The 25,945-nt window shown below is 40.6% G+C and overlaps 1 protein-coding gene and 1 long non-coding RNA gene across 4 annotated transcripts in view; one reads left to right on the top strand and one right to left on the bottom strand.

Annotated features, from left to right (window-relative positions):
• Positions 1-25,945, top strand: part of LOC310635778 — a 306,456-nt gene that overhangs the window by 103,042 nt on the left and 177,469 nt on the right. The window lies entirely within an intron of this gene.
• On the bottom strand, positions 2,850-21,736 carry NFE2 (nuclear factor, erythroid 2). Of its 3 annotated transcripts, XM_083355020.1 has the most exons (5): positions 21,575-21,736; positions 18,288-18,464; positions 10,373-10,454; positions 6,651-6,863; positions 2,850-4,675 (listed from the first exon to the last, which is right to left on the bottom strand). In XM_083355020.1, exons 3-5 carry the CDS (start codon positions 10,421-10,423, stop codon positions 3,671-3,673), a joined length of 1,269 nt encoding a protein of 422 aa, XP_083211146.1. In that variant the 5' UTR covers positions 10,424-10,454; positions 18,288-18,464; positions 21,575-21,736; the 3' UTR covers positions 2,850-3,670. The 3 variants fall into 3 exon arrangements, with proteins under 3 accessions (XP_083211146.1, XP_083211145.1, XP_083211147.1); XM_083355019.1 differs by lacking the exon at positions 18,288-18,464; XM_083355021.1 differs by lacking the exons at positions 18,288-18,464; positions 21,575-21,736 and adding an exon at positions 12,640-12,678.

Here is a 25,945-nt window from a genome sequence, read left to right as displayed (position 1 = left end):
ATTCGTTGCTGTTATTTCAAACTTTTGTAAGGGGGGTGAGAATATATCGGAAGCATTCTAGGAGTGCGGGGTATAGAAAAGTTTGGGAGCCACTGCCATATGTGAAGATTGGCCCTCATTTATGTGGAAAAACATCAAAAAAGCAAACACTCTGAACTGTCTTTATTAGTCAAAACTCAGGTCTCTGACTTGTCATTCAGTTGAGCTCAGGCAGTAATATATTCCTAACTAGTTGGCCTGTAGTTTTATTGTATAGGGAATGTATAACTGCAAACAAGCCCTGGATTCTGGTGCAACAGTTGAGCTGGTAAATTAAATCTATGTATATGTATCATCTTTACATTTATACAAACATGTTTTCCAATAGCCAAGATAGACCAGACCCATGCACAACAGTGTTTCCTATCTAATTCCGGTTAAATGCCATTACCGAAACATGCCACAGCCCTAGCCAAAACTGGAGTAAGCAACATCTGTGCATCTGGAGTTAGAAATAATCTTCTGCAGAAGTTGATTATTTGGTCTATAATTACATGGGATATACCTATAGAGGAGGGTTTGTGTGATGAGATCTCTAAATTGTTTCTTTTAAATTGGAGAGTCCATCCCATCAAACAAGAGGTACAATTGTTCAAATGAGGATATTCTTATCCACTTAACAGGAGAGACCAGGGTTGATAAAAACAACAACATCCAATACTGTAGTTTCATCTTCCTCATTGACTTGAAATCTTAACCAATAAAATATAAAAACAGTGAACACATTAAAGTCCATTTGCAGACCTGCAGTAGTGGGCGTAGCAAGGCAGGATTATTTCTTCATTGCTATTTCTTCCGACACTAGACCAGCAAATTTTGTACCAAATTTCGTTTAGCTTTTTTTTTTTTTTTGTCTTCATGTTCTAGGACGGGTAGGCAACCCTGGCTCTTTTATGACTTGTGGACCTCCAACTCCCAGAATTCCTGAACCAGGATGGCTCAGCTTGGAAACTCCCTTTCCCCTCAGCATGGCTGGCTCAGGAATTTTGGGAGTTGAAGTCCACGAGTCATAAAAGCCAAGATTGCCTACCCCTGTTCTAGGATCACCATCACACAAAAGAACAGATTTTTTTTTCCAGCAGATGACAGTACAGTATTTCAGTCATGGAGTATTAGAGGCCAGTTAATACTCAGCATTTTGGGGACTAATAAATTTGCACATTTTATGTACAATTATCTTTTGTAACTATTTACTCTTGAGTAATTTTTCTACAGAATATGACTTAATGTTCCCTCTGCAGCTAAAAGGAAAGTAACCAATTCTTGCTTTGGCTTTACAATATCAACATTTCTCAATTTGGTTTTGTCTTTTCTTAGTAATCAATATATTTGCCAAAGTATTCTTGCCTTGTAGCTGTCATCCCATCCTTTCCATAGCAGACTGAATTCCTTGTAAATCAAAGGGTTCATTTATTTATTTATTTTATTTATTTTATTTTAATCCCATTTATATCCCGCCCTTCTCCGAAGACTCAGGGCGGCTTACAAGCTTAGCAGTAGCCTTCATTCTATGTATATGCCTGCTGGGCTTTCACACACACCCCAAGCGGCATTATTACAAAGTCAGCTTTCAGCTTAATTGCCCCCAACAATCTGGGTCCTCATTTTACCTACCTCGGAAGGATGGAAGGCTGAGTCAACCTTGAGCCTGGCTGGGGGGGGGGGGCGGAAGGGCATTTATGAATGCATGTTTGAAGTATTTTGGTCCATTTCATTAACTGACATAAAACGCTTTGTAAATACATGCTCATTTATACTAGGGTCCATCAAATACCTGAGTCAACATTATAACCAGCTACACATAATCCTTGACTTGCTACCATTTAGCAACTGAAGTTACAATGGCAATGAAAGAGTGACATGACTGGTCCTTGCATTTACAACCATTGCAGATTCCTCAGTTAGGTGACCAAAGTTCAGGCTCTGGGCGATGCCATGTATTTATGGGTTGCAGTGTCCTGGGATGATCATGCGGTCACCATTTGCTACTTTTGCTGACTTTCAACGAGCAGTCAGTGGGGGGAGCCTGGATTCACTTAATGACTGCATGATTCACTTAATGGCAGTGATTGGCTTAACAACTGGCAAAAGTCAAAATCGCACAACCATTTAACAGTCTTGCTTAGCCACAGAAATTCTGGTCCCAATTATGGTTGTAAGTCAAGGATTATCTGTATTCATAAAGCTGACTAGAAAGTGATCTCATGACGGTGGAAACACTCTAGGTCAGGGGTCTTCAAACTTGGTCCTTTCATGACTTGTAGACTTCAGCTCCCAGAATTTCTCAGCCATCGTGACCCTGCTCTAGGTCACTTAGCTGTACCTAAATACTAAATGCAGCTGGAATCCTGTTTAAAGCTAAAAACAATTACAGTACAGGACTCCATAGGTTATAGATTGTGTTCAAATCATTCTGAAACATCTTACTGATCATTTGTTTCGTCGTCCATATTTATAACAAAGGAGTCAGAATATGAACTGAAAATTGGGTTTTGTGGGATGAACATTAGGACAACTTCCACTTGCAAGTTAATAAATGCCAAAATTATGTACTGAAGCAACATGTTTGAGGAAGAGGAACCCATATTGATCTATAATAGCCAAAACTCAGAAGTCTGATAGCACTTTTTTCAGGCTAGTGTTTAAAAAGGCAGCAACTCATGAAAGCGTGTGCCTTTTTATAGAATTGGTTAGTTTGAAAAGATGTTACAGGACTCCTGATTTGAGGCAGTTTGATAATCTTTTATGTGTTTTCTCTTGAATCGTGCTAATCTCTTGAGATCATATGGTAAGGCACTAGAACTACACAGGTTCTTCTTTCTGCCTTTTCTGTAGCCTTTAAAAACAATCTTTCAAACCTTTTGCTGCCAATTCTTCTATGGCTGGCATATAGTGGTAATGGCCCTAGCAAGTGCTGTGAAAAGGAATAACATAGTCTGGGAAACTTTTTATGATTAAAAAGTTAAAAGAAAATGGGACAGCCTCTTGGACCTTATAATTTTGAATACCAACAACATTCATTTCTTATACCTCCCAGCAATATAGTCTTAACTAGGCTTTAGCAGAATTCATTTTTATTTTTTATTTTTTTTAATTCAACATTCTGGGAATGTGTAGAAAGGGATGTACAGCTAATTTACAATAGGCTTCTTCGTATTTGCTCTGGGTAGTGAAAATTGTAGCCTGGTAGGTTCGGAACACTTTAAAGCCGTAAGGTGAGCAAGGCCCTCATATATTGTATGCAAGGTAATTTGGCTGAAAGTACCAAAGTAAGCAAAGGGTTGAGGATTACAAATAGTCCTATAAATACTGTTGGGATTATAATTCATCCTTCACAATTGGGCCACAGTGGCTAAGTCTGGTGGGACTGTTTTAGAAAGATGGGTGCTTGCATAAGGAATTCTTAAGAAACTCCAGGTACTGTATTCACCAAACCCTGTTTTTCTCCCAACGAAATGAAAAATAATTCTGGGTGATTTGAATGGCGTCACGTTCAGCTGTACTGCCTGCTTAATGGAGTGTGAGCATTTTTTAACATTTGGCTTGTCTCAAGCCCCCTAGAGAGATGCTTTTGTGGGGGGGTCAACTGGCTCCATTCCACCCTCCCAGTTTCTACCACGTCTTGTTCAGTTCAGCCATTGGCACTTTCTGGCTGCTTGTTGCGTGGAACAAGGAAGACACCGCCATCAATAGTGAGCTGCAGCGCATACTCATCAGGGGAATAGGCATTGCCAGCTTCATCCCGTAACATGCAAAAGACTTGGTGGTACAGGGCTCCCAGCTTCTGCTTGGTCAGCGTCAGACTCCTGTTAAACTCTCCACGGTCCTGTAACAGGCGCTGCCGCTCGCGACTTAGTTCATCCAGCTCCTGCTCCAGGTGCACCAATGTCTCTAGCTTGCGCTTGCGACAATTTTGAGCTGCCACTTTATTCTTGCCGCGGCGGCGGATGTCCCGGACTAGTGCCAGCTGAGGCTCGCTCAGCGGGAAACGTGACAGCAGCTCATTGAAGTCATCCACGGGCAAGTTGATGATCTTTTCCACAGGGAAGGGGATTTTCATGGCCAGAGCCCGACGTTCATCCCTGCTGCCAACTAATTCTCCCTGTGGGCTTGGCCCGTTTGCCAAAGAATGTTCTGGGTGATGCTCAGGGAAGGGCATCTCTGGGACGGGGGCCAATGGAGGGTAGGCAGGAGGGTGGTCCAAGGGATACAAAGATGGATATTCTGCCCGTTCCAGTCCCTCGGCTTCCAGGGACTCTGCATCGCTGTAATTAAGGGACAACCCAGAGTCTGATTCCAGATCTTCTTGGAGCTTGCAAGGTCCCTGTGGTCCATAGCCATGAGTTAACTCCCTCCCCAACATCATCCCTGGCACCCCTTTATATCCGCCCAGCATAGCAGGTCCCGGAGGCTCCAGGGAGGAAGAGATCAGCATGCCTGTGTAGCTATAAAGTCTACAAGAAGCAGGCAAATTTTCTGGGTAGGAATGGTCATAGGCTGCAGGAGGGTGATTGTAATTGGAAGCAGAACTCTCGGCCATCCCGGCACACGGCCCATAGCTAGGGGATGGCACCACCTGTTGGGAATGACCACATAAAGCTGGATCATAGCAACTCTCGGCTGGCATATCAAGACCCTGCAGGAAGAAAGGAGAAAAAGAAAAAAAAAGTTGAGAGAGAAAGATTCCTTCCCCTCCTCTCTGCCAAGAACGCAGAAAGTGTGCAGGAGAGGCTCCAGGGGATTGCAGTCAAATTCAAGGAATTTCTGATGGCTTGCTCAGGCTCTTTCTGACAGTTAATCCCGTATATCCTAGTCCAGTCTCAAAATAGTTTTTTCCCCCCACTTTCTCACTAAATCGCAAGTGTTCCCAATACGTTTTTTATTTTATTTATTTATTTATTTTATTTTAATCCCATTTATATCCCGCCCTTCTCTGAAGACTCAGGACGGCTTACAATCTAAGAAGCAGAAACCAATGTGCTTAGCAATAGCCTTCATTCTATGTATATGCCTGCTTATTAGGGCTTTTACACACCCCTCCCCAAGCGGCATTATTACAAAGTCAGCTTATTGCCCCCAACAATCTGGGTCCTCATTTTACCTACCTCGGAAGGATGGAAGGCTGAGTCAACCTTGAGCCTGGTGGGACGCGAACCTGCACTAATTGCAGGTAGCTGGTGTTACTTAAGGAGGCATTAGCCCACTGCTCCACCAAGGCTCTTTCCCCCCCCCCCCCAAGTGAAATATCATTTAAAGACTTTCAGGGGTTTTGTGTTTTGTTTTGTTTTTTGAGATTTGCTTTGTCTGTAAAGCTATTGACTTGCTATATAATTGTAACATCAACCGAGCACCTTCCTATGTGATGTTCGTATCGCTGAAGGCAAGGTGGGAAGAGCAAAGAAACAGGGGCATTCAAAAAGACTGTGCAGGTGCCGAGCCCCTTAAGATGGCTCGATAACATTCCCCCAAGAACAAAAGAAGGCTTCATCCCATCGGACAGATCCCCCATTGTACATGGTTTCCCCCACCTCACTTCTTCCCCAGGGTCTGCTGTTGAATGGGGGCAGTGTTGGGAGATTCAAGATTTAAAAGGCAGATGGCTGTAATGGATACCTGCCGCCCTGCAACCTGGATGCAGTACACTGCTCTGTAGAGGGACTAACCCCTCTAAATGCATATTTTGTAGCTGGGGGATGTGCTCCACTCATACCGCCGAGTACTTCAACAGCATACCGTTCAGCCAAACTGGCAGCCACTGTCGTGAACTAACAACAGTTATGTTTTCGGTTCTTTTGAGTTGTCTCACGAAACAATGACTGTAAACCTATCTTGGGACGGTAACTGAATAGTGAAGCACAATACTGGAAACATTCGGAGCCTCCGTGATTGTTGTTATGGAAAAATTGAAGCACAAAGGATGAGAAACCTTGGGATATACTAGAAAAGTTACCTTTGATTCGATTTGGGAAGCACTTATGCTTTTTATCCCAACAGTGTTTTTTCACTGGACTTCCTTGTTTTTCCTTGAAGACGTTTCGCTTCTCATCCAAGAAGCTTCTTCAGCTCTGAAGACATTTCACTTCTTGGATGAGAAGCGAAACGACTTCAAAGAAAAACAAGGAAGTCCAGTTGCCTTGTGAAAAAGCACCTTTGGGACAACCATGACCTGGATGACTGAGAATCTCCATAGACACTTATCCTTTTTTGCAAAACCAAGACAGGTCAAATCAACCAACAATTGTTTACCCTAATATATACAAGACAGATAGTTTAAGTCGTGGTTAAGCCATCAGCTAGATACAAAGAGACTGTGAGTTCTAATTCTGCCTTCGGGACTCAGCCTTCCATCCTCCCGAGGTAGGTAAAATGAGGACCCAGATTGTTGGGGGCAATAAGCTGACTTTGTAATAATGCCGCTGGGTGTGTGTGTGTGTGAAAGCCCTAATAAAGCAGGCATATACATAGAATGAAGGTTTGTGCTTAAATTGTAAGCTGCCCTGAGTCTTCGGAGAAGGGCGGGATATAAATGGGATTAAAAATAAAAAAAATAAAATAAAAATCTTCCTCAAAGCTGTTCAAATAACAGCGTATTCTGTCAGTCCCGTGCTTACCTGCAATTCTGAGATTGAGAGAATCTCTTGCCAGGTTAGCTCCATTTCCCCCTGTGAGCAAGTTTCTCCCCCTGCCAAGGGGTTGTACAAAGGGAGGAAGGTACTCCGAGTCCATCCCTGCTGGGGTGGGCAGGGGGACATCTTGTCAGGTCGACTTCTGCCCAGTGTCTGCTCCAGCAGAGTGCCTCCAAAATCAGCTGTGGCAGCAAAGTTCTGTCATACAAAAAAGGAGAAACAATTAGATTCAACTGATCTTGAATAGTTCAATCTACTCCCTTTTCTCTGCTGCTTACATTACATCAAGCTGAATGAAGCCTCAATCTATTAATCAGCTGTTTTCAAAACTATAGGTTGATTGCAGATTACAGTTAGTCGTGAAGTCAGTAATACATTCTACTATCTACTGCCTGAATTTCTTTATAAGTACTTGATTATGATTTTTGTAAGCTTCCTGAGTCTGTGTCAGGTTAAAAACACAATATTTACAATACAAGAACTCAAGAATTCGATCAATACAATTTTTAAAAAAAAAAAAACACAATTGTCATGTATGAGAAAAAGCAAAACCAACTGTTGATTGGGCTTTGATTAACTCAGTGATGCATTCACACACACACACACACACACACACATTTGCGTTCTCTTTAGTATCATTTTGGTTAGTTAGAAGGCCCCTGAGGAGTTTTAACCAATTAAACTAATCCACAATCAGAGCCTAAATGGTATAAATCTCACAGCCAATATAACTGAGCAGAGCATACAGTACAACTAAAACATGGCAGTGCAAAAGAGGCTTATTTTTCCACATTTGCTGGATTTTCAATGAACCACCGAGCATGGCTTTGCTGTGTAATGGAAGGGCTGCTTAAGGCCACTCTTGAGGCAGGCCAAATTGTTCAGCAGCCTGCTCTTTTTTAATGTATCCCTTTTTTATATTTATAAAAAAGGACCCATATTGTTGGGGGCAATAAGCTGACTTTGTAATAATGCCACTTGGGGGGGGGGGGGAAAGCCCTAATAAGTAGGCATATACATAGAATGAAGGCTATTGCTAAGCACATTGGTTTGTGCTTTAGATTGTAAGCCGCCCTGAGTCTTTGGAGAAGGGCGGGATATAAATGGGATTAAAAAAAATATGCTACTTTTCCTCCAGGTGTTCAGGGGACTATACAAGGTGCCCTGACCTCCAATGTTTCCCACACTACCCAGTGAAGTAGCTCAGGCTAACTGAGAATAACTGCTTCAAAGTCACCCAGATCTAGTAAGCTTCTATGGCTGAGAGTGGATTTGCTTAGAGCTGAAACCAGCTAGCCCAAAAGTAAACAGGCTTAAGACCAGACAAAAATATTACAAGACGTTGTGAACATGTGGCCAACATCCAAAGCTGAGAAAGAGATGGCAAAGGAGTTGTGGCCAAGTTAAAATGAGAGGAGGTGAAGGAACAGGAAATCGAGATGATCACTAGATGGCAACAAGAGGGTTTCGCCTCACTTTGCCGCCATCTGGTGACTACCTGAGTCAGTAAGTGCCGAGTTGTCATCGGCACCCAAAGCACACTTCTGCTTGTCGCTGTGCTTTCTCCCTCGATGCCACCTAGGCAAATGCTGGTTTTGCAGGAGACCACTACTGGGTTTGGTTGTTTTAAATGCTGAATGCTGAGTTTTTGCCAGCACTGACTGTTGCAATACCTTGTCAATCATCCATTATGTGCTACAGCAGATTTGGCATGCTGCAGAGCCCATCAACCAAAGCAGGTCAACCACCGAGTTGAAAGTAGTCTCTGCTGTAGCCCCTGCTTAGTGAAATGCTCTCCCATCGGAGACTAGAATGGCCCCAATCCTGTTGGCTAAAAAGGCTTTAAAAACCTGGCTATGTATACCAGGGCTTCGGGCTCAGAATATGTTAAGAGCTACATTTCTTGTAAGGTAAAGGTTCCCCCGCACATGTGTGCTAGTCGTTTCCAACTCTAGGGGCCAGTGCTCATCTCCGTTTCAAAGCCAAAGAGCCAGCGCTTGTCCGAGGATGTCTCCGTGGGCATGTGGCCGGCATGACTAGACACCAAAGGCGCACGGAACGCTGTTACCTTCCCACCGTAGTGGTCCCTATTTTTCTACTTGCATTTTTATGTGCTTTCGAACTGCTAGGTTGGCAGAAGCTGGGACGAGTAACAGGTGCTCACTCTGTACTCGCTATTAAATTGGTCAGCTATCTTGGCTGCTGTATATGTCTATTTTTTGGATGTCTTTATTGCTTTCAATTGCTTTAACTGTTTTATAGTTTTAGAATTGTAAACTGAAGTAGCGCCCTCTCCCGAAGGTCAAGTGTGATGGGAGGAGCTAGCTAAAGAAAGGCCCAGTTTGAAAATGGGTCTGACATTTTCTACCCAGGGCTGTGAGGAAGAAAAAAATATCTCTCCTAGGATATTTCAGTAGGAGGGGCAACTGGGCAGTGACTCAGAATGCTGCTGACTGCACTGATCCAAATTCCTTCTCCCTCTTGGTCATATGCCCTAGAGCGGGGCATGGGAAGACCATCTGTACACAAAAACACACAGATGTGGGGGCCTTGGTGCTCTCTGAGCTTGGTTGTTTTCTGGCAGACATTCCATTACCCAAACTGAGTAACATCATCAGTGCTGGTAAGGAGTAGGGGTTTGTTAGGGGGAGTCTCAATGGACAAAGTTAACCATAGTTTCAACTGGGAAACTGTGACCATATTAGACCAAGCCAAGTCCAAAAATGCTAGGGAATTTCTAGAAGCCTGGCAAATTAGCCATCAACAGACACATAGACATAAACAAAAGAGTGAATCAACAAGCCATAAAGGGAACAAAAAGACCAAAACACCTCCCCACCAGCTATCAGCATCCAGACAAGCATAGATTATCTCCAAGATTAACCTCAGACAACAATCAAGAAGTTCCCCAATCAAGGAACTGCCAAACAAGCTAACAGCCCAACCAAAGAAACTTGAAGACCACCCCCACCACTACTGACAGGCAAGCCTCTAACAGGGGTAGTCAACCTTGGCTCTTTTATGACTCGTGGACTTCAACTCCCAGAATTCCTGAGCCAGCCATGCTGAGGGGAAAGGTTTCCATACTGAGCCATGCTGGCTCAGGAATTCTGGGAGTTGAAGTCCACGAGTCATAAAAGAGCCAAGGTTGCCTACCCCTGCTCTAGAATATAGATTGAGAGGAAACCTCACTCTTTTCTAGCACGGATGATGTTACCTAGTTTTGGTAATGAAATGTCTGCAAGAAAACAAGCTCAGAGAGCACCAAGGAGCCCTCATTTCAGACCTGAACTCCATTTCAGTCCTGCACTCCAAATATTTTCCTTTATTGGACACCCAGATGCAGCATGAGAGAGAGCGAAACAGAAACACACAAGGCAGATTAATTTATTACACAGCTGAAATACAGAAAGTTTTTAATGGCCACTACCGGTAAAAGGGTTGGAAAAAATTCCAGAAGCTCTACTCTGTGGATTTTCTGTACTTTCTTCATTCTTACTTCACTAGTCTTATCTCCTAGCCCAAATAATGGCAAAGAAGATTTCTCTAGGAGGCAGTAGTAGGGAACAATTTACCACTTTCTCTTTCTGGATGATTTTCAGAAACTTTTTTTTCCTTTTTCCCTGCCTCTGTTTCTCAGTCCCAACTTGACAAGGGTGGGATTGCCCATCTGGTCTACGATAAGCTGCAATGTTTCTTCCCCTTACCTCTGCAGCAGCCCTGTGAATCTGCAGCGTGCAGCTGCCTGGATCAGACATTCATGAAGCCACAAGGGTGCCAAGTTTCTTCCTGCAAGAGACAGATAACAACCTTCGTATCAGTCCTAGGGTTTGCCCAGAGGAGTGTCGGAGATGTTTTTTTAAAACAATATGGGTGGGGTGTTTTGTCAGCTGCTCATCAATCAAGAGCTCTGTGTCTACAATTTTATTCGTTATTAGAAATCATGCAAAGAATTGGCTGAGATCATCTCTACAGGACAAGAACAGTTAAAGGGAGAATGTGGCAGAATGCAACAACAAAAAAAGAGCCCGAATGATACCGTAGTAGCCCAATTTTTCACACCATCTTCCTTTTTTTGTCAACTCAGGCTAAATTCCATGAAACTGAGATTTCCTGAACTTTGTGCTCTGGTTATAACAGTTAAAACATATTGACTTGATTCCATAGCACCCATATTTTCACTTATTGAAGCTTGTTCCAGAGGTTAAAAGAAAGGCTGTCAACTGTGAGCTTTTTCCCAAGTTAGTATGGCTGCTGAGTGCAAAAAGACAAGCCTTTTGAATAGTGGAATTGGGTTTGTGAAATTATGACACTTCACATGGGGTAATATGCTGACTCTGTAAACTGCTTAGAGAGGGGCTGCAAAGCACTATGAAGTGGTGTATAAAGTATAAAGTATAATTTATAGAAATTATAGAAAGAGCCTTGGTGGAGCAGTGGTCTAATGCCTCCTTAAGTAACACCAGCTGCCTGCAATTAGTGCAGGTTCGCATCCCACCAGGCTCAAGGTTGACTCAGCCTTCCATCCTTCCGAGGTAGGTAAAATGAGGACCCAGATTGTTGGGGGCAATTAAGCTGACTTTGTAATAATGCCGCTTGGGGTGTGTGTGTGTGAAAGCCCTAATAAGCAGGCATATACATAGAATGAAGGCTACTGCTAAGCTTGTAAGCCGCCCTGAGTCTTCGGAGAAGGGCGGGATATAAATGGAATTAAAATAAAAATAAAAATAAATAAATAAATTATATAAATTAAGTGCTATTGATTACTAAAGTATTAACCGATTAACATTTTAATTCACCTAATAAAAACAGTTTTCTATTTTTTTTCCTCATTCACTGTGTGTACTCCCTCGTGGCCATAGTTGCTACGCTAGCTGCTCCTCTTCCGTTTGACTTCTACTGCCTACTTGTTTGCTTGCTTGTTTGCATTGGGCAAACAAATAAGTTTGGTGTCATTTTGATAGAAAAGATATACATGCAAAGAACATTCCTTAAGAGGAATGGTGGACTTGGTATGACTAGTTGAGTTCTGGCTTGACCCAAGAATATGCTTCTACGTGGAGGGCTTCAGCCAAATGCTGCTTATCAACTTTCTATATTTTAATCCTCCTCCAATTCTATTCTTAACCTCAGTTAAGGAAAAAGAAGAGGATGGTTCAAATAGCTCTGGATATATGGGCCTTTAAAAGAAACATTTTGTCCCACTATAGTTGACCTGAATAAATGTAATTTCAGAGCCAGCACAAGTTACAATATTGTAGTGCTTTTAAAAAAAGGACCACAACAGACTTATAGGAAGGCAACCTTATTATGAAAACCAGTTGAGCATTTTTGAGATCAGATTATTTTAAATGTAGAGGAGGATATTCTGGGAAATTCCAACACCTGAGAAGACCCACCAAGAAGGTCTTAAAGAATATTTTCAGCAGAGAAGAGAAAACGAACGAAGGTTTCTAAGTTAAGCCCTATTCTTGATTATTGTATCTCATCGTTCCATATGAGAAGAAGAAAAGTCACAGAATACAGTAATGGTGGCAGGATATAGCTGTTCGAGAATCTTAATTTACAACTCTCAGAACAGTAAGTTATTAGCTCTTAAGGTTTAATTAGATGGGGAAAGCCTGGAGAAATTTCAGAAGAGAGAGGAGTTGTTGAATAAGATTTCCTGTGGTTAAGGGTGGAGAACAAATTACTCCCCTTATTACCAAAAACAGAATAAATTATGCAACAGGAGATAAACTGTACACTTTTGTTTATATGGGTGTGTGCCTTTGTGTATGAATGTGAATATAAAATGCATCACCCTGTTCTGATATTAAAACACAAAAGCATGTTCTTTATACTTTAATCCACAATCACAGCTACAATGTGCTTGCAGAGGGAAGGCTTAGATATTTTGCACACAGTAAATAGGAAGCACAAGCTTAATCCAAGTAATGAGTGACAAATGAGAGGAAGAAGAGGATTGACATACCTAGCTTGATCTCCTGTGCCTATCCTCCCTCAGTTACTGTATAAGGGTACATCTACACCTTCCTCTGGATATCGTGCTGCTTATTCTAAAAATGTACATCTAGAGGCAGTTTTGAGTACTGGTTAAGGCACCAAGCAAGAAAGCAGGAGATTGTAAGTTCTAGTTCTGCTTAGGCATGAGAGCTAACTCATTGACTTTGGGCCTGTCACTCTTTCTCTCAGCCTAACTCACCTCACAGGTTTGTCATTGGGAAAATGGGAAAAGGAAGGAGTGTTAGTTGTGTTCATTGCCTTGTGTTATTTAGAAAAAACAAGGTGGGATATAAATAAATAAATATACAGAGGCTGGGCCTGCTGGGGATGGCTTATAGCCCTTATTTACCTCTCCATTTATAGATCCAATACTGTTCCTCAGCCAGGTGAGTAACTGACTTTGAATGGCAGTATGGAGGGAAGGCAAAATATGACACTGAATACAGGAATTGGTATCTGAACCGGGGGAAAAAAGTCATATGCTGGCCCTTCAGGGGTAGGCAACCTTGGCTCTTTTATGTCTCGTGGACTTCAACTCCCAGAATTCCTGGCTGGCTCAGGAATTCTGGGAGTTGAAGTCCACGAGTCATAAAAGAGCCAAGGTTGCCTACCCCTGCGGCCTAGCTCCATTTCAGGCAACAAAATATCTTGGGCTGACATTGCACTGACAGAGAGAAGGCAAGACCAATCATAATGCTTCTGAGTGCACATGTTTGTTAAGCAAACTGTCTTCCTCCCATTGGCCAGATTTCATAAATGGCTCCTCTTTGCTGGGAGCAAGCTCACTGATATTCTTACCTTGAACAAACAACTGTCCTCGTGTACCAAGATGTGGGCAGCAGGTACAGTAGGCACACCCTAAACTAGGGATCTGACACAAGTGAAATCATTTTTTATTATGGAATCATTAAAAAAGGCTTCTTGTAGCTTGTAAAAATCAGCAACTTTGCAATTATTGATATAGTCAGATAAAATATGGAGGGTAAGAGGAATAATGTTCTGATTTCTATACCACTCAAAACAATATGTTACAGAGTTTCATTTGTGTCTTGCTTTTCCGTCAGATTATGTTCATTATTAGGGTATTTGTTTCAATATTTACTATTTTTCAACCAAGCCAGACATACCATTTCATTAATACATTTCAATGAATGATTGTGTGAATTAAATTGATCAGTGGGACCAACAGAAAGCTTGCATACAATGCATGATTAATCAGGGCAATGATAACTGTTCCAAACCCTCTTGAAGAAAACAGTTGGCTGGATTCGACAGCTGCACTCTTTGAGTGTACAGACTGAGGATGGCTGCACTGCAGGCATCTGATTGTGTTCTGGCTGTTTTATGAATTCTGAATTGCCTCTTATTGATACTTGTTTCTTCCTGTCAAAAGATCCACATTGTGATCTTTGACTGTTCTGGCCTACCCAGGAGTCTCAGATTTGATGGATTATAAAGATTCTTTCAGTGATCTCTTCCTTCACAATTTAATTGTGATTAATTTACTTTATGTGGCCCTTTCCATGCAACTAACTCTAGTAAGAAGCAGAATGATGGGTTTCACCTGCCTCTTACCAGATACGTTTCCTTGCAGATATTATTGCAATATGTTGCAAACTTATGAGAATTTATCGAAAAGGCAAGATAGAAAATATTTACATAATTTTTTTTAATCTGTTATGACAGCCAGAAATTTTACCCACGAGTATCATGATGTCGAATCTGACCCTAAGCTTCATCTAGAAATAATTATAAAACAAATTAATAAAATAACCATAATTTCACCAAATTACCAGATGATCTGTTTTCAGTGTTCTTATGGAGAATTTGCAAAAAAAAGGGAGCAAGATTGCCCAAAGCTTTCATGACATTGCAAAATTTTGGAAGGGTTTCTTTGGGGGGGGGAAGGGGTGCTCAGAAATCTAACAGACTTATCAGGCTGACCTGGACTGACGATAGGGTTTTTTTTAAAAAAATGTTTTTAATATTTTATCACTGGGGCTTGTTAGTTTAATCTTTTTTTAACATTTGTATTATTGTGTTTTATTGTTGTTAGCCGCCCTGAGTCCTTCAGGAGATAGGGCAGCATATAAGTCCCAATAATAAATAAATAAATAAAGGCCAAAGAAATTTTCCAATCCTGTTTTCTTTTGAATCGAGTTCTGTGAAAAGCTGCATGAACTGATATTTCTCAGTATCTCAGAACTAGGTCCTCAGCTATTTGGAAATATCTAGTACTGCACAAGTGTATTAGACCTGTATACCAATCCTTTTAAACTCACAAACCTGTCAATGATTAAGAAAGTCTCACTTTCAGAACGTGTTTCATCTAAAACACACAATGCAATTAAAATTTATCTGATATGTGATCTAGTGCAGTAGTCTTCATGGTTTCTGAACCAAATGTCTATTGACAAAACTTTCAACAAGAACGTGCAATTTTTTTCATCCATATGTATTTAGGATTTCACTGTTTAAATAATTCACTGATTAAATGTGGCTTGAAAAAGACAATTCAATATTTTAAAATATTTGTAGTAAAAAAGTTTATCAAAAATGCTGATGGAAAATACCATCTAAGAAGAGGCATTTCCCATTCCCTCATGTGCATTGTGGCTTATATTACATGTATCATAGATGTGTTCTGGAATCATAGTTTTTAATCATGTACAAACATAATCATGAATTATCTGAAGAACCAGTTCAAACACTTTTTTTCATCAGTAGATTTCTTTAACTAGGTATCGCCTTAATATCATGGTAATGAGTTTGTATATATTATTTATTGCAAAAAACCTGCTGTGATTCTGTAGGTTAGCATCCACTTGTATTTGAGGTGTATGTGAAGTATTTTGTATACTTTAGTCACTACTAATATCTGCTGGATTTCTTAGAATGTTTCAAAGCACTATTTATTACTTATTCCAGACCCATGTAGAATGAAGTGAGTTAAAAATCTATTTTTATTTCATTTGTGGCTGGGAGAGGAAGTATATACCAAGAGAATTAAAAATATAATGGGTAATTCCTGCTATCTCTGGAAGTTCCAGAATCTAAGAATTCCAAATTTCCTCGTGACATCCATGGCAGAATGTACCATGGTAACACCATGGAACATTTTGGACAGAAGCCTAAGCCATCATTCAGCTGATGGTTCCAAATGTAACAGAAATGGGTTGCTGCAATAAAACATTATCATATAAAAAGATACATACTCATCCATATTACACAATTAAAGTCTAAAATTATCTATCTGCAGCACCAACAGCAGAAATGTCCACTAAGCATCACTTTTTTGCTCACTTCCGCTACTGAGGTGTCTGAATTGGGGAAAACATTGGACACTATTTAACTGTCTGGCAGCATGGAACAACTGCAAAAGACTGCATCAGAGTAATGGAATGTGAAGGAGAAATGATAACTTTTAGTAAATTGCATGAAGCAATTACACAACTATGCACATAGGAGAACTGTTTAAAATCTCAGAAGATCAAACAGCCAGAAGTCCTACTGCAATTACTTAGGTATTTGAAAAATATTATTACTTTAGGTCTGTACAGATCTGGATTCATTTATCTTATGTATTTTCTGCTTTCTCTCACACCCCTTATGTCAGTTTAATATTCATGACAAATTCCAGACAAGTAGCCAAGTAAATTTATGGAAACAAATCTAACATAGAGTATAGAGAGAACATCTTAAATATTTCAAATAGAGCACAGCATTGGCCTCTTTGTTAGTTGCTGTTAAAGATTTTGGACTTCTGGCCCATCTTAGGATGATCTTGCTGTTGGCAAGAATGAGGAAACTGCTGCAGGTGGCAGTTTTTGGGGTCTGGAGCAGTCCCTCATCTCCCTGCCATTATTTCTAAACCTTTTGATAATTTCTTTCTGTTGAAAAAAACAACTGTATGCCATAAGGCTGTTTCTCCACTTCCTTAAAATAGCTAATTGTTGCATTGTGTCATTAATACAACTGAGATAAAATTCAGCTACCAATCCACTTGCTTCAGGAGAAGAAATTGAGTCCAACTCTTCATCAGCCCACCCTTGTTAAAGTACAAAAAAAAAATCTGTTACGGTTTTCAGATGGCTCTTTCTTGTTCTAAGAAGCAAGGCTTCCTCAAAGTATCTTGAGAACAATAGAGTTGCCTCTTGAGAAATTGCTAAAACCTCCTCACATAAACAGAATGGCCAAGGTGCTATGAGAAAAGAATAATGATTAAATTAGACCTGTGCTGAGTAGCTACAAGAAAAAGGAGTTATGGATAGACAAAAACTCAGTAGTAGCACCCAGGTCGTGTTCCTCACACACCTCTTTTGCTTTCAGTCACTGCTGTCTCCAGTTGTGAGAAAGGCGAATCAGATATCAGTGACAGAAAATCCCTAACTGCCAGAGTAGATAATATTTGGATAGCTGGGTGAATCATGTTGATCACTTTACACTTCTTATCCAGCACACCTCTTTTGAAATATTACTGGCCTTGCTTTCTGGTATAACTGTGGGGTGTTTCTTGTTTGATTCTCAAGGATGGATAAAAAAGTTCGTATGACATCCAAATATTTTTGAATGTCATCACCCTTAGCTACCATATCTTAGGAAGAGGAATGAGACCTGTTGATTAGTTGTGAGAGGGGAAAAATTAGTGTGGAAAGCACCAAATATCTGAAAGTAATTGTTCCATGATCTTCTTCCCCCATTCTCTTTGTGGTCCGTTATCACCACTCACTCTTTGCTATTCTCATGTATATTTCAACAGAGACTGGTCCTGCAATTTCCTCATCCTCTCTGTTGGGATGTTGCACAAGAGAGAAAAAGAACACCCACAACTTCTGTGAGAGCTCCAGGGGCAGGGTAAGAAAATACACGAAGGCTTTAGCAGAGCTGCAAAATGTTGAATTGTCATGCTCATTTCTCCCCCCATCCCCGCCCCAACAATAAACAGGTAAATGACACAAGAGTTTTCAATAAGTGAAAATAAATCTATCAACAGTTTTTCCTGAAAGTTAAGCCACTTGAGAGGGAATTTGGAAAATGGGCCTAGAAGGTTCTAGCTGAGTGAGGATAAATATAGAATAAAGCGTTATTCATCTGTTTCTAACATTATTGAACTGTGACTCCCATTATTTCTGCTCATTAATCACATTCATTGGAAGAGATGGTAGTTGAATAATATCCAGCAACTCACAGAAGTTATTATATCAGTTTCATGATCTGAAAACATGGGTTATGGATAGCCAGTTTTTACTAAATATAATCTCCATGGTCAAAGAAAATATTGTGATAAGCAAAAGGAAAACATTCTATGCATGTGGGGGGGGGGGTATTTTTTTGCTAGGCAGTAAATAAATAGGTAATCAATCTGGCCAGAATGGCTACAATGTGGTAAATTCATTTACACAGAGACCCAAAGAACTGTCCCATACTTCTTCTGAATGGAAATAATCAATTCATCCCACACTCTTAAAACCACAGCCCGATGATAAAGCTTGTATATGGTAGACACTTCTAGTTAGAACTTTCATTAACTGGTGATAGGGAAGACCTCTAGTCAAAATTTGGAAAGCACTTGTTCTTGTCAGTCAAAATAAGTAACCTTGAGCTAGCTAGACAGACCTGAAGGAAAGTTACTTCCTATCCTGAGTCTTTGCAGTTGATCCATCAAGCAGATGCTTGCTTCTCATCCTCCCATGCAAATGTGCTGCAAATGACCTTGAAGCTCATTTTGCAAGAATGCGTATATTCATGCTCAAATATGGCCATTGAAGAAGATACACTTCTTCGGTTGTTTTGCTACAAAAAGCAGATGCACAGATGGGTGTGTAAAGTAGTTCCAGTTTTGCTTCTTAGTACATAATCTATTTATGTCTGCATTGCCAAATTCCCATATATAACATTTATTCACATAGTTCCTAAATGGGATACAGGAATGAGAACATGCAGGTATGTGTCAGTGCTTTTTTTGTAAAAGAAAAAGGTGCCGGAACTCACATATGTCATACAACCCACCTTGCCTACCCTACAAGGTTCCATCCAAAAAAAATGGCAGAACTCCGTTCTGAGCGTTCTATGAGGAAAAAAGCCCTGATGTCAGTTATGACTCCTTTATCAATATATGGTGGAGCATACCCATTGATATATTTTGGACCCATAGTACGTTTGATAGAAGATTCCTATTTCTGTCCCTAGAACAGCATAGGAAGTTTTTTTCAGACTCCCCTCTGGATTCCAGGTTAGAAAAAAAAATAAGAGCAGAGTCATCTATATATACCCATAAGAGGGCAGTAGAGTGAAAACATATGCACATGTATGTATGCACATGTAGATACAGAAATATATGTCCATGCATACACAGCTTGACACATAGTTCTGCATGTTCACAACACCCCATATTACAATGAATTTAAAATGGGTGTTTGCAACCGCATCTTTATAAATGATGGACAACATAGACTGGTTCAATAACAATTCCCCTATACTGCATATAACATGAAAGGAAACAGCATTAGTGCAAGAGTCTATAGAATACTGAAAGAGTAGAAGGAACTGTTCAGGAAAAAAAAGTCAGATATAACCAAAGACCTCTAGTTAAAATTTCCATCTTACTATCTTCTTCATATCATAGGTTATACAACTTGCTAAGCCAGAACCAAACACCCGTATAATGGCTGAGCATATGTATGAGCTGGGTTATTAATTCTTACTATATGCTAATCTCTTCACCAAGATTGTACAGAAAATGTAATCTATATTAATGTACCACAAAGCATAAAGGATAAATCAATAAGATACAATTCTTCTTTAAGTCAGTTTTGCTGGTAGACATGCTAGCAATTTCATCTCTGGTCAAAGAGTTTTTCTGGTATTTGAAATAATATCAGAAATCTAAAAAAACTTCTTTACCACAGTTTTTAAAAAATGGAATGAGCATATATGCACTACAAACATTAAAAGTTCTCGGTCACTTTTAGTATTCTGCAAAGAGCCTTGGTGGAGCAGTGGGCTAATGCCTCCTTAAGTAACACCAGCTGCCTGCAATTAGTGCAGGTTCGCATCCCACCAGGCTCAAGGTTGACTCAGCCTTCCATCCTTTCCAGGTAGGTAAAATGAGGACCCAGATTGTTGGGGGCAATTTGTAATAATGCCGCTTGGGGTGTGTGTGAAAGCCCTAAAAAGCAGGCATATACATAGAATGAAGGCTACTGCTAAGTTTGTAAGCCGCCCTGAGTCTTCGGAGAAGGGCGGGATATAAATGGAATTAAAATTTTAAAAAAAAACAACCAAGAATATCTACACCCCAATAATTTTGCTTTGTCCTCTGATGGTTATTATCAGACGCTGTGGCTGTGTGCACAGCTTTTGGCTACCCATTGGCTTTATGCAGAGTGACTTGGTCAAAGTCAGTAAAGGAGCTTCTTAGCTAAATAAGGATTTGAGCTTATCCCCATTGCACTACATTGGTTCATATGCCTCGCTCATTTCTACACCAGCCATAACATCCAAATCTTATTCCTAGCTTTAAATCATGGAACAAATTAACAAACAAAATTTCCCAGTTTCATTCCCTGTGAACAACTTCACCCCATTATTGAATATTATGGAGCCTGGAGAAAAAATATTTTTACTTTATATTTTATATTACATGACATTAGTATAAATCTCATTTTACGAAAACAGGTTTCCCAAGCATGTATATTGTAAAAAAAAACTATTATTAATACAGCTCAGGAGATGGCTGCAAATACCCAAATATTTTATCTATCCGATTTTTGCAATGAATGCTTCATATTTTATTTGTTTACTGCATTTAAAATGATGAGATCTACCTAATTTGAGTCCCACAACAACAATGCTGTGAAATGGATAAGGCAGATAGTGTTTACCCCTGATTTCCATGATCTGTAGGGAGTTGTGTTCTATATTTTCCTGGTATGAGCTTACAAGAACTTTCCAAAGACTTGATAATATATATAATTCTCTTTGTGCATCTTTGTATCACAGAGTGGCATTTGTGCACTCAATTCAGTGCATGCTGCACTGTTTGTAAGCAAACCTCTACAGTTATACTTTCTAATGGTTATAATCATGTTCAACAGGTAGGGTCTTGTGATGTCTTACAAGCTAACAAATTTATTACAGGAAATTTATATCAACATACATCTGAGTAAGAGGATTGAAGTCCAGGAAAGTTTATGCCGTAATAAATTTGTTAGGCATTCAGAGACCACAAGTTTCTTTCTCTTTTTTACAGTTACATGTTCCTCTATGCATGCAGGAGATCATTACTTGGGTACGGTTTTGTGTACGTCACCTTCATTCCAGTTTGCATTGATCTCCTGGTCCCCTAGAAGTTCAGACCTCACTGGGAAGCTACATTTTCTCCAGCCAAGTCTATGTTGCCTAAAAAGAGTAACTCAACAGGTATTATCTCAAAGTTCCTGAACAAAATATCCCACTGACACACCTGCAATTTCTACAACAGAATTGACAGGTAAGCAAAACATCTTTAATTTGCTTCTATTTCTTCATCCTCCAAGTATTTCCCAATCCCTTGGGTCATACCCTACAGAACGTAGAGCATTTACTGTTCACTGATGAAGGATTTAAAATCAAGCAAAAACCTAATGCCTTGAGACAGGAACTACAATCCAGCAGAATTTGCTCCCTGGGGAACCTTTTGAAAGTGATGCATAGCTCCATGGGCCAAGGGATTGACTGGTCTTGGAGTTTCAAACACACACATGGTTAGAGGTCCCATCTAGTCAGATTCCCTTCCCTCCCCCCCTCCCCCACAAATCATGCCTGGTTAGGCATTCAGGTACCGAAATAGCATCCACCCTCCCTCCTTCCCTAACAGGAGTGGAAACAATGATATCCTTTGAGGCTGTGGCATGGCCCCTTACCTGGTGAAATTCCTAGCCGTCTAGCCAGGTGTGCAGCTTGGGGGGTGGGGAAGAAAATCTTTCCTCCAGGATGTGCAGGAGAAAGGACCCCCAACTTTCCCCACCTGTGAGAGACTTCCACCTCTCCGGGCCCAGTTGCTATGGGGCTTCAGGGTGCCTCCATCGCTGCTGCTGTCCCAGACTCCAGGTGGCCTGAGCTGTACAGTGCAAGCCCCGCCTCGCCTCGCTGGGGGCTGCTGATATTACATAACAGGAGCCGCCCCTGTGCAAGGGGCAGGGAAACCACACTGTTGGTAGTGATGGAGATGTCCCTAGCAGTATACTTTTCCCTCCCAAGAAACCCTGTATTGCACTCTTTCCAAGAAACACACTCCACAGAATAGCTTCCTATATAAGTTTTCAGTGCTCAGGAAAAGAAAAACAGACGCATCGCTGCAATACAGTAATACATACATGTACCAAAAGGAAGAAAACTAGACAAATTATCTAAGCTGCTCTGAGGTTACCACACAGTCAACCAAACCAAAGAACAGTATATAGTAAGAACAAGGAAGAAAAATCAAGACCACACTTAATTACAACACAGGCATGAACGGGATACACCCACATTGTGTCGGCATCCAGAAAGGCATTCAACACAGACCCTATGCATTGTTTTACATTGTTTGCAGAGGTACACAGCAAAGGGAATCCTGTAATGACAGGACCAAAGAGATATTTGGCATACTTAATTTATCTTTAAAGTGAAATGCCCATTCCTTCTCCCAAATGAAAGAAACCAAAAATTGCACCCACTTATCAAACCCAATATTTAAAAACTGGTTTGACTGCCTGCAAAGGCATATCTCAAAGGTTTTTGGGAATTATGACTTTGGGACATTTTCAAAATCCTTAAAACACTTCATTGTCGCATTAGAGTCCAATTCTCAAGTTGCCTGAGATAAGCTGTAGCAGTTACACAAGGTTATGTCAATAGGTTATATTTGTCAAATGATCAATGACTTCACATTTGAGTTCTTTAAAACCTGATGGGTGGAATTTGCATGATACATGATTTCTTAATTTGTAATTTTTTTTCCACTAAACCCCAGATGTCCATGTCACCACCATAGTAATTTTTGTTTTCATTGGTTTTTATATCTTATGGTGCTAAGCACTGAAAGTCATGTTTTCAATCTGATGGCGAGTGAACAAAATTAATCAATATTATCCTTTAATATACAATAAAAACACTTTTCCTATCCCCTACTTTGCACCATTGGGAAAGTAGATGCCTCTATGGAAGCTCTCTTTAACGCAGATTATCTTATTTATAAAAAGGAAGTTTGTAAACTTGCTCTCAAGTTTCATATTTGAAGCCTAGTTCAGGTACGTCTTTATCTGATAGCTTCTATTGTACCATGTGTGATCTAGCATATATAGGGGGCCGGGAGGACAATGGATGACCTAGAGATATGTACTGTATTTCTTAATTCTAGAATAGAGTTTATTGTGTTGAAGCTTCCTTCCAATACAGCCTAGGAATGGACAGAGAAACTACCTGTACCTTTAAGACAGGTTCTGGTGCTTGCACATTTCCCAAATCTGCAGGCTGTGTGTGATAAAGAGGTCTTTGTTTTCTTGCTTGAGTGGGATGGCCCCTTTGGGAGGGCTGGCCTTCTGTAGCAGGTGAAAGAAAAGTGGGGAGAGAGATGCTTGGATCCCAGACTGCTTGCTTCAACTTTCATTATCCTCCCTTAGCTACTGCCCATGTTCTTTGTAAATTGTAATTGACAAAAGTAATTAAGGAGCAGATAGTTACTAGTGAGAATTATTAGGTATCACTACTGTTTGAGGTGTGTTACTGTTCTGGTAAGGTAAAGTAGTCCTTGGCAGAGTGGACTAACATGGGTTAGACATTAGGAGTCTAAGAAATTAGATTATCATTAGAATCCCACCGGAAAAATTCAGAAAAATATGACAACCTTTTAGGCTTGTTCACCAGAGTGAGCGCCTGTTACTCGTCCCAGCTTCTGCCAACCTAGCAGTTAGAAAGCAGGTAAAAAGGCAAGTAGAAAAATAGGTACCGCTCCGGTGGGAAGGTAACAGCGTTCCGTGCGCCTTTGGCGTCTAGTCATGCTGGCCACATGACCACGGAGATGTCCTCGGACAAGCGCTGGCTCTTTGGCTTTGAAATGGAGATGAGCACCGGCCCCTAGAGTCAGAAATGACTAGCACGCGTGTGCGGGGGAACCTTTACCTTTACCTTTTTAACACGAAGAAATGTTTTTCATAAGCTATGCTATGTATGCTAGATGTTGTACATTAGAAGGATTTATTACTCAGCCTCCATCCCCAGCATTAATACTGTGACTTACTATAACAATAAATAGCAGTGGAGATGCATTAGTTCAATGAGCTAAGCAAGTTGGTTTAATTTGCATTTATTAAAAAGAGGTTTACAAGCTAAATATAATTTGAGTAATGTCTAGCTGAGGAAAGGAGTATTTTTTGCTTCCTATATCCCAGCAGCCCCTTCCACTATGCACAAATTAAACCTGGAATGGAGAATACCATTTTAAAAATAGATTAGGCAATATCCAGTTTTTTGGTTTTCAACAATCACAACTGCATACAACCAACCCTGTTCTCTGACTGAAGAATAGCAATTTTAAAAGCAAATTTAAAGGGAGAAAAAAATCCAAAAACCTATAGGTCTGTCAGAATGCCAATGGTATAAAGTGTACTTAAACTTTGCACTGTGTGACATGTCACAAAATAAGTCTTTCTAATGAAAAAATAACCAACATTTCAGCAAATTTTGAATAGCAAGAAAAAGTAGACATACACGATTTAATATACATTTACACTGTTAAATGTGATTTTGAAAAAAAAATCACAGAATAAAAAACAAGTTGCAAGTTAAAACAGGAAGTCCAGGAAAAAATTAAGTATTCTTAAGTAATGATGTACTTATAAATAAGTAAGCAGTGGGGTTTCCTAATGCACTCATGGCAAGTAGTGTTATTTAACAACTGGGCTAAAGAAGGTGCAAAATAATATTCAAAGTACACATTTGAAACTTTGCACACACTATGGTTACTCATGAAATCACAGGGGGGTGGGGAAAAAAAACCCCCAATAGAAATGTTCGTTGAATGTGCTGCCGTTATGACAAAGCCAAAACTGGGGTTGGAATTGTAAGAAAAAATACTGAAAATTAAAACTTCATGTAGCATGATTGAAAGGCAAAGGCAGGAATGTTATCTCATCCCACAGTCGTTATGCATGCAAAAGAATACCAATTCAGCCTCAGAATCCAATCCTCCGTAATTATTTTCTGAAATATACCACACAAATTACAGTGAACTTTTTTTTTTACAGAGAAGAGTACACCACATTGTGGACTGAAGCTAGCATTGTATTGATCACCATTCGACTATACATTAGGCACATGCAACTGAATCAAAAAAGTTCGGTATCTCCTAATAGTCTAGGACAGAATATGGAGTGACCCACATAGTCCCTTTTATACACTATATAACAAAGTCATCAGCTGGGCAGGCACGATGCTCTGTATGTGTTTCTCCCTTTCTAAGTCCCCATCCTTTTCCTACCTTGCTCTGCCCCACGGTTGCATCTTTCAAGACTGCCCACCACAGGAAGGCAGTTACTGTGGTTTTGTGGTGCCTCCTGTCTCCTCCTGCCATATGGACCCTTCAAAACCCTCAAGGCTTAGACCTATTTCTGGATATTCCCTGAGGGCCTCTTTGAGCGTAAAAGAAAGGAATTCTGGCCTATGTTATCCAGAAAACAAAAAGGACAGAGGAGTGTGGGGGAACTGTGGGACTCTCAAGGCCACTTTTGGAGCAGCTCAAAGCGAAATGCAACAAGTAGAATCATTCTGACAACAATAGCTCTGAAATTTGCAGAGGGGGAAAGGAGTGGATTTTTGGAAGGGTATTGCCATTAAAGTGGAGTTGCCCTCCTTTTTCCTCAATGGCTCCATTCATTGCTGGTAGACAATTAGCCTTCTGGAATGGGCATCCAGGCTTCCTTCCCCCTTATGGTGAACTTGGTGATTCAGTGGGGAAGGAGAAAGATGGTCAACTGCTCCGAGACAGTCTTAGTCACAAAAGTTACACTATTGCCTCACTGGGAGAACCGAGCTCGGCTTGTATCAGCGGTACAAGAAACATGCCAGGCCAAACCGGTGCCTGGAAGAGGCCCCATCAAGCTCTCTCTCCCCCTCCAGGCAGCTCCCCTGGGCCTGTGGGATATTATGAAACCAGCGAAGGAGGAGGGGAGGCAGCTGGCAAGGCCAGGAAAGAGTGCTGTGTTGAGTTATCAGCTCCTCACAATGCATCCGCCTTCCTAACTTCCTGTACAACA

This window comes from Vipera ursinii (genome assembly GCF_947247035.1).
Source record: "Vipera ursinii genome assembly, chromosome: 2".
Lineage (NCBI taxonomy): Eukaryota > Metazoa > Chordata > Lepidosauria > Squamata > Viperidae > Vipera > Vipera ursinii.
This window is presented reverse-complemented; position numbering and strand designations above follow the sequence as displayed.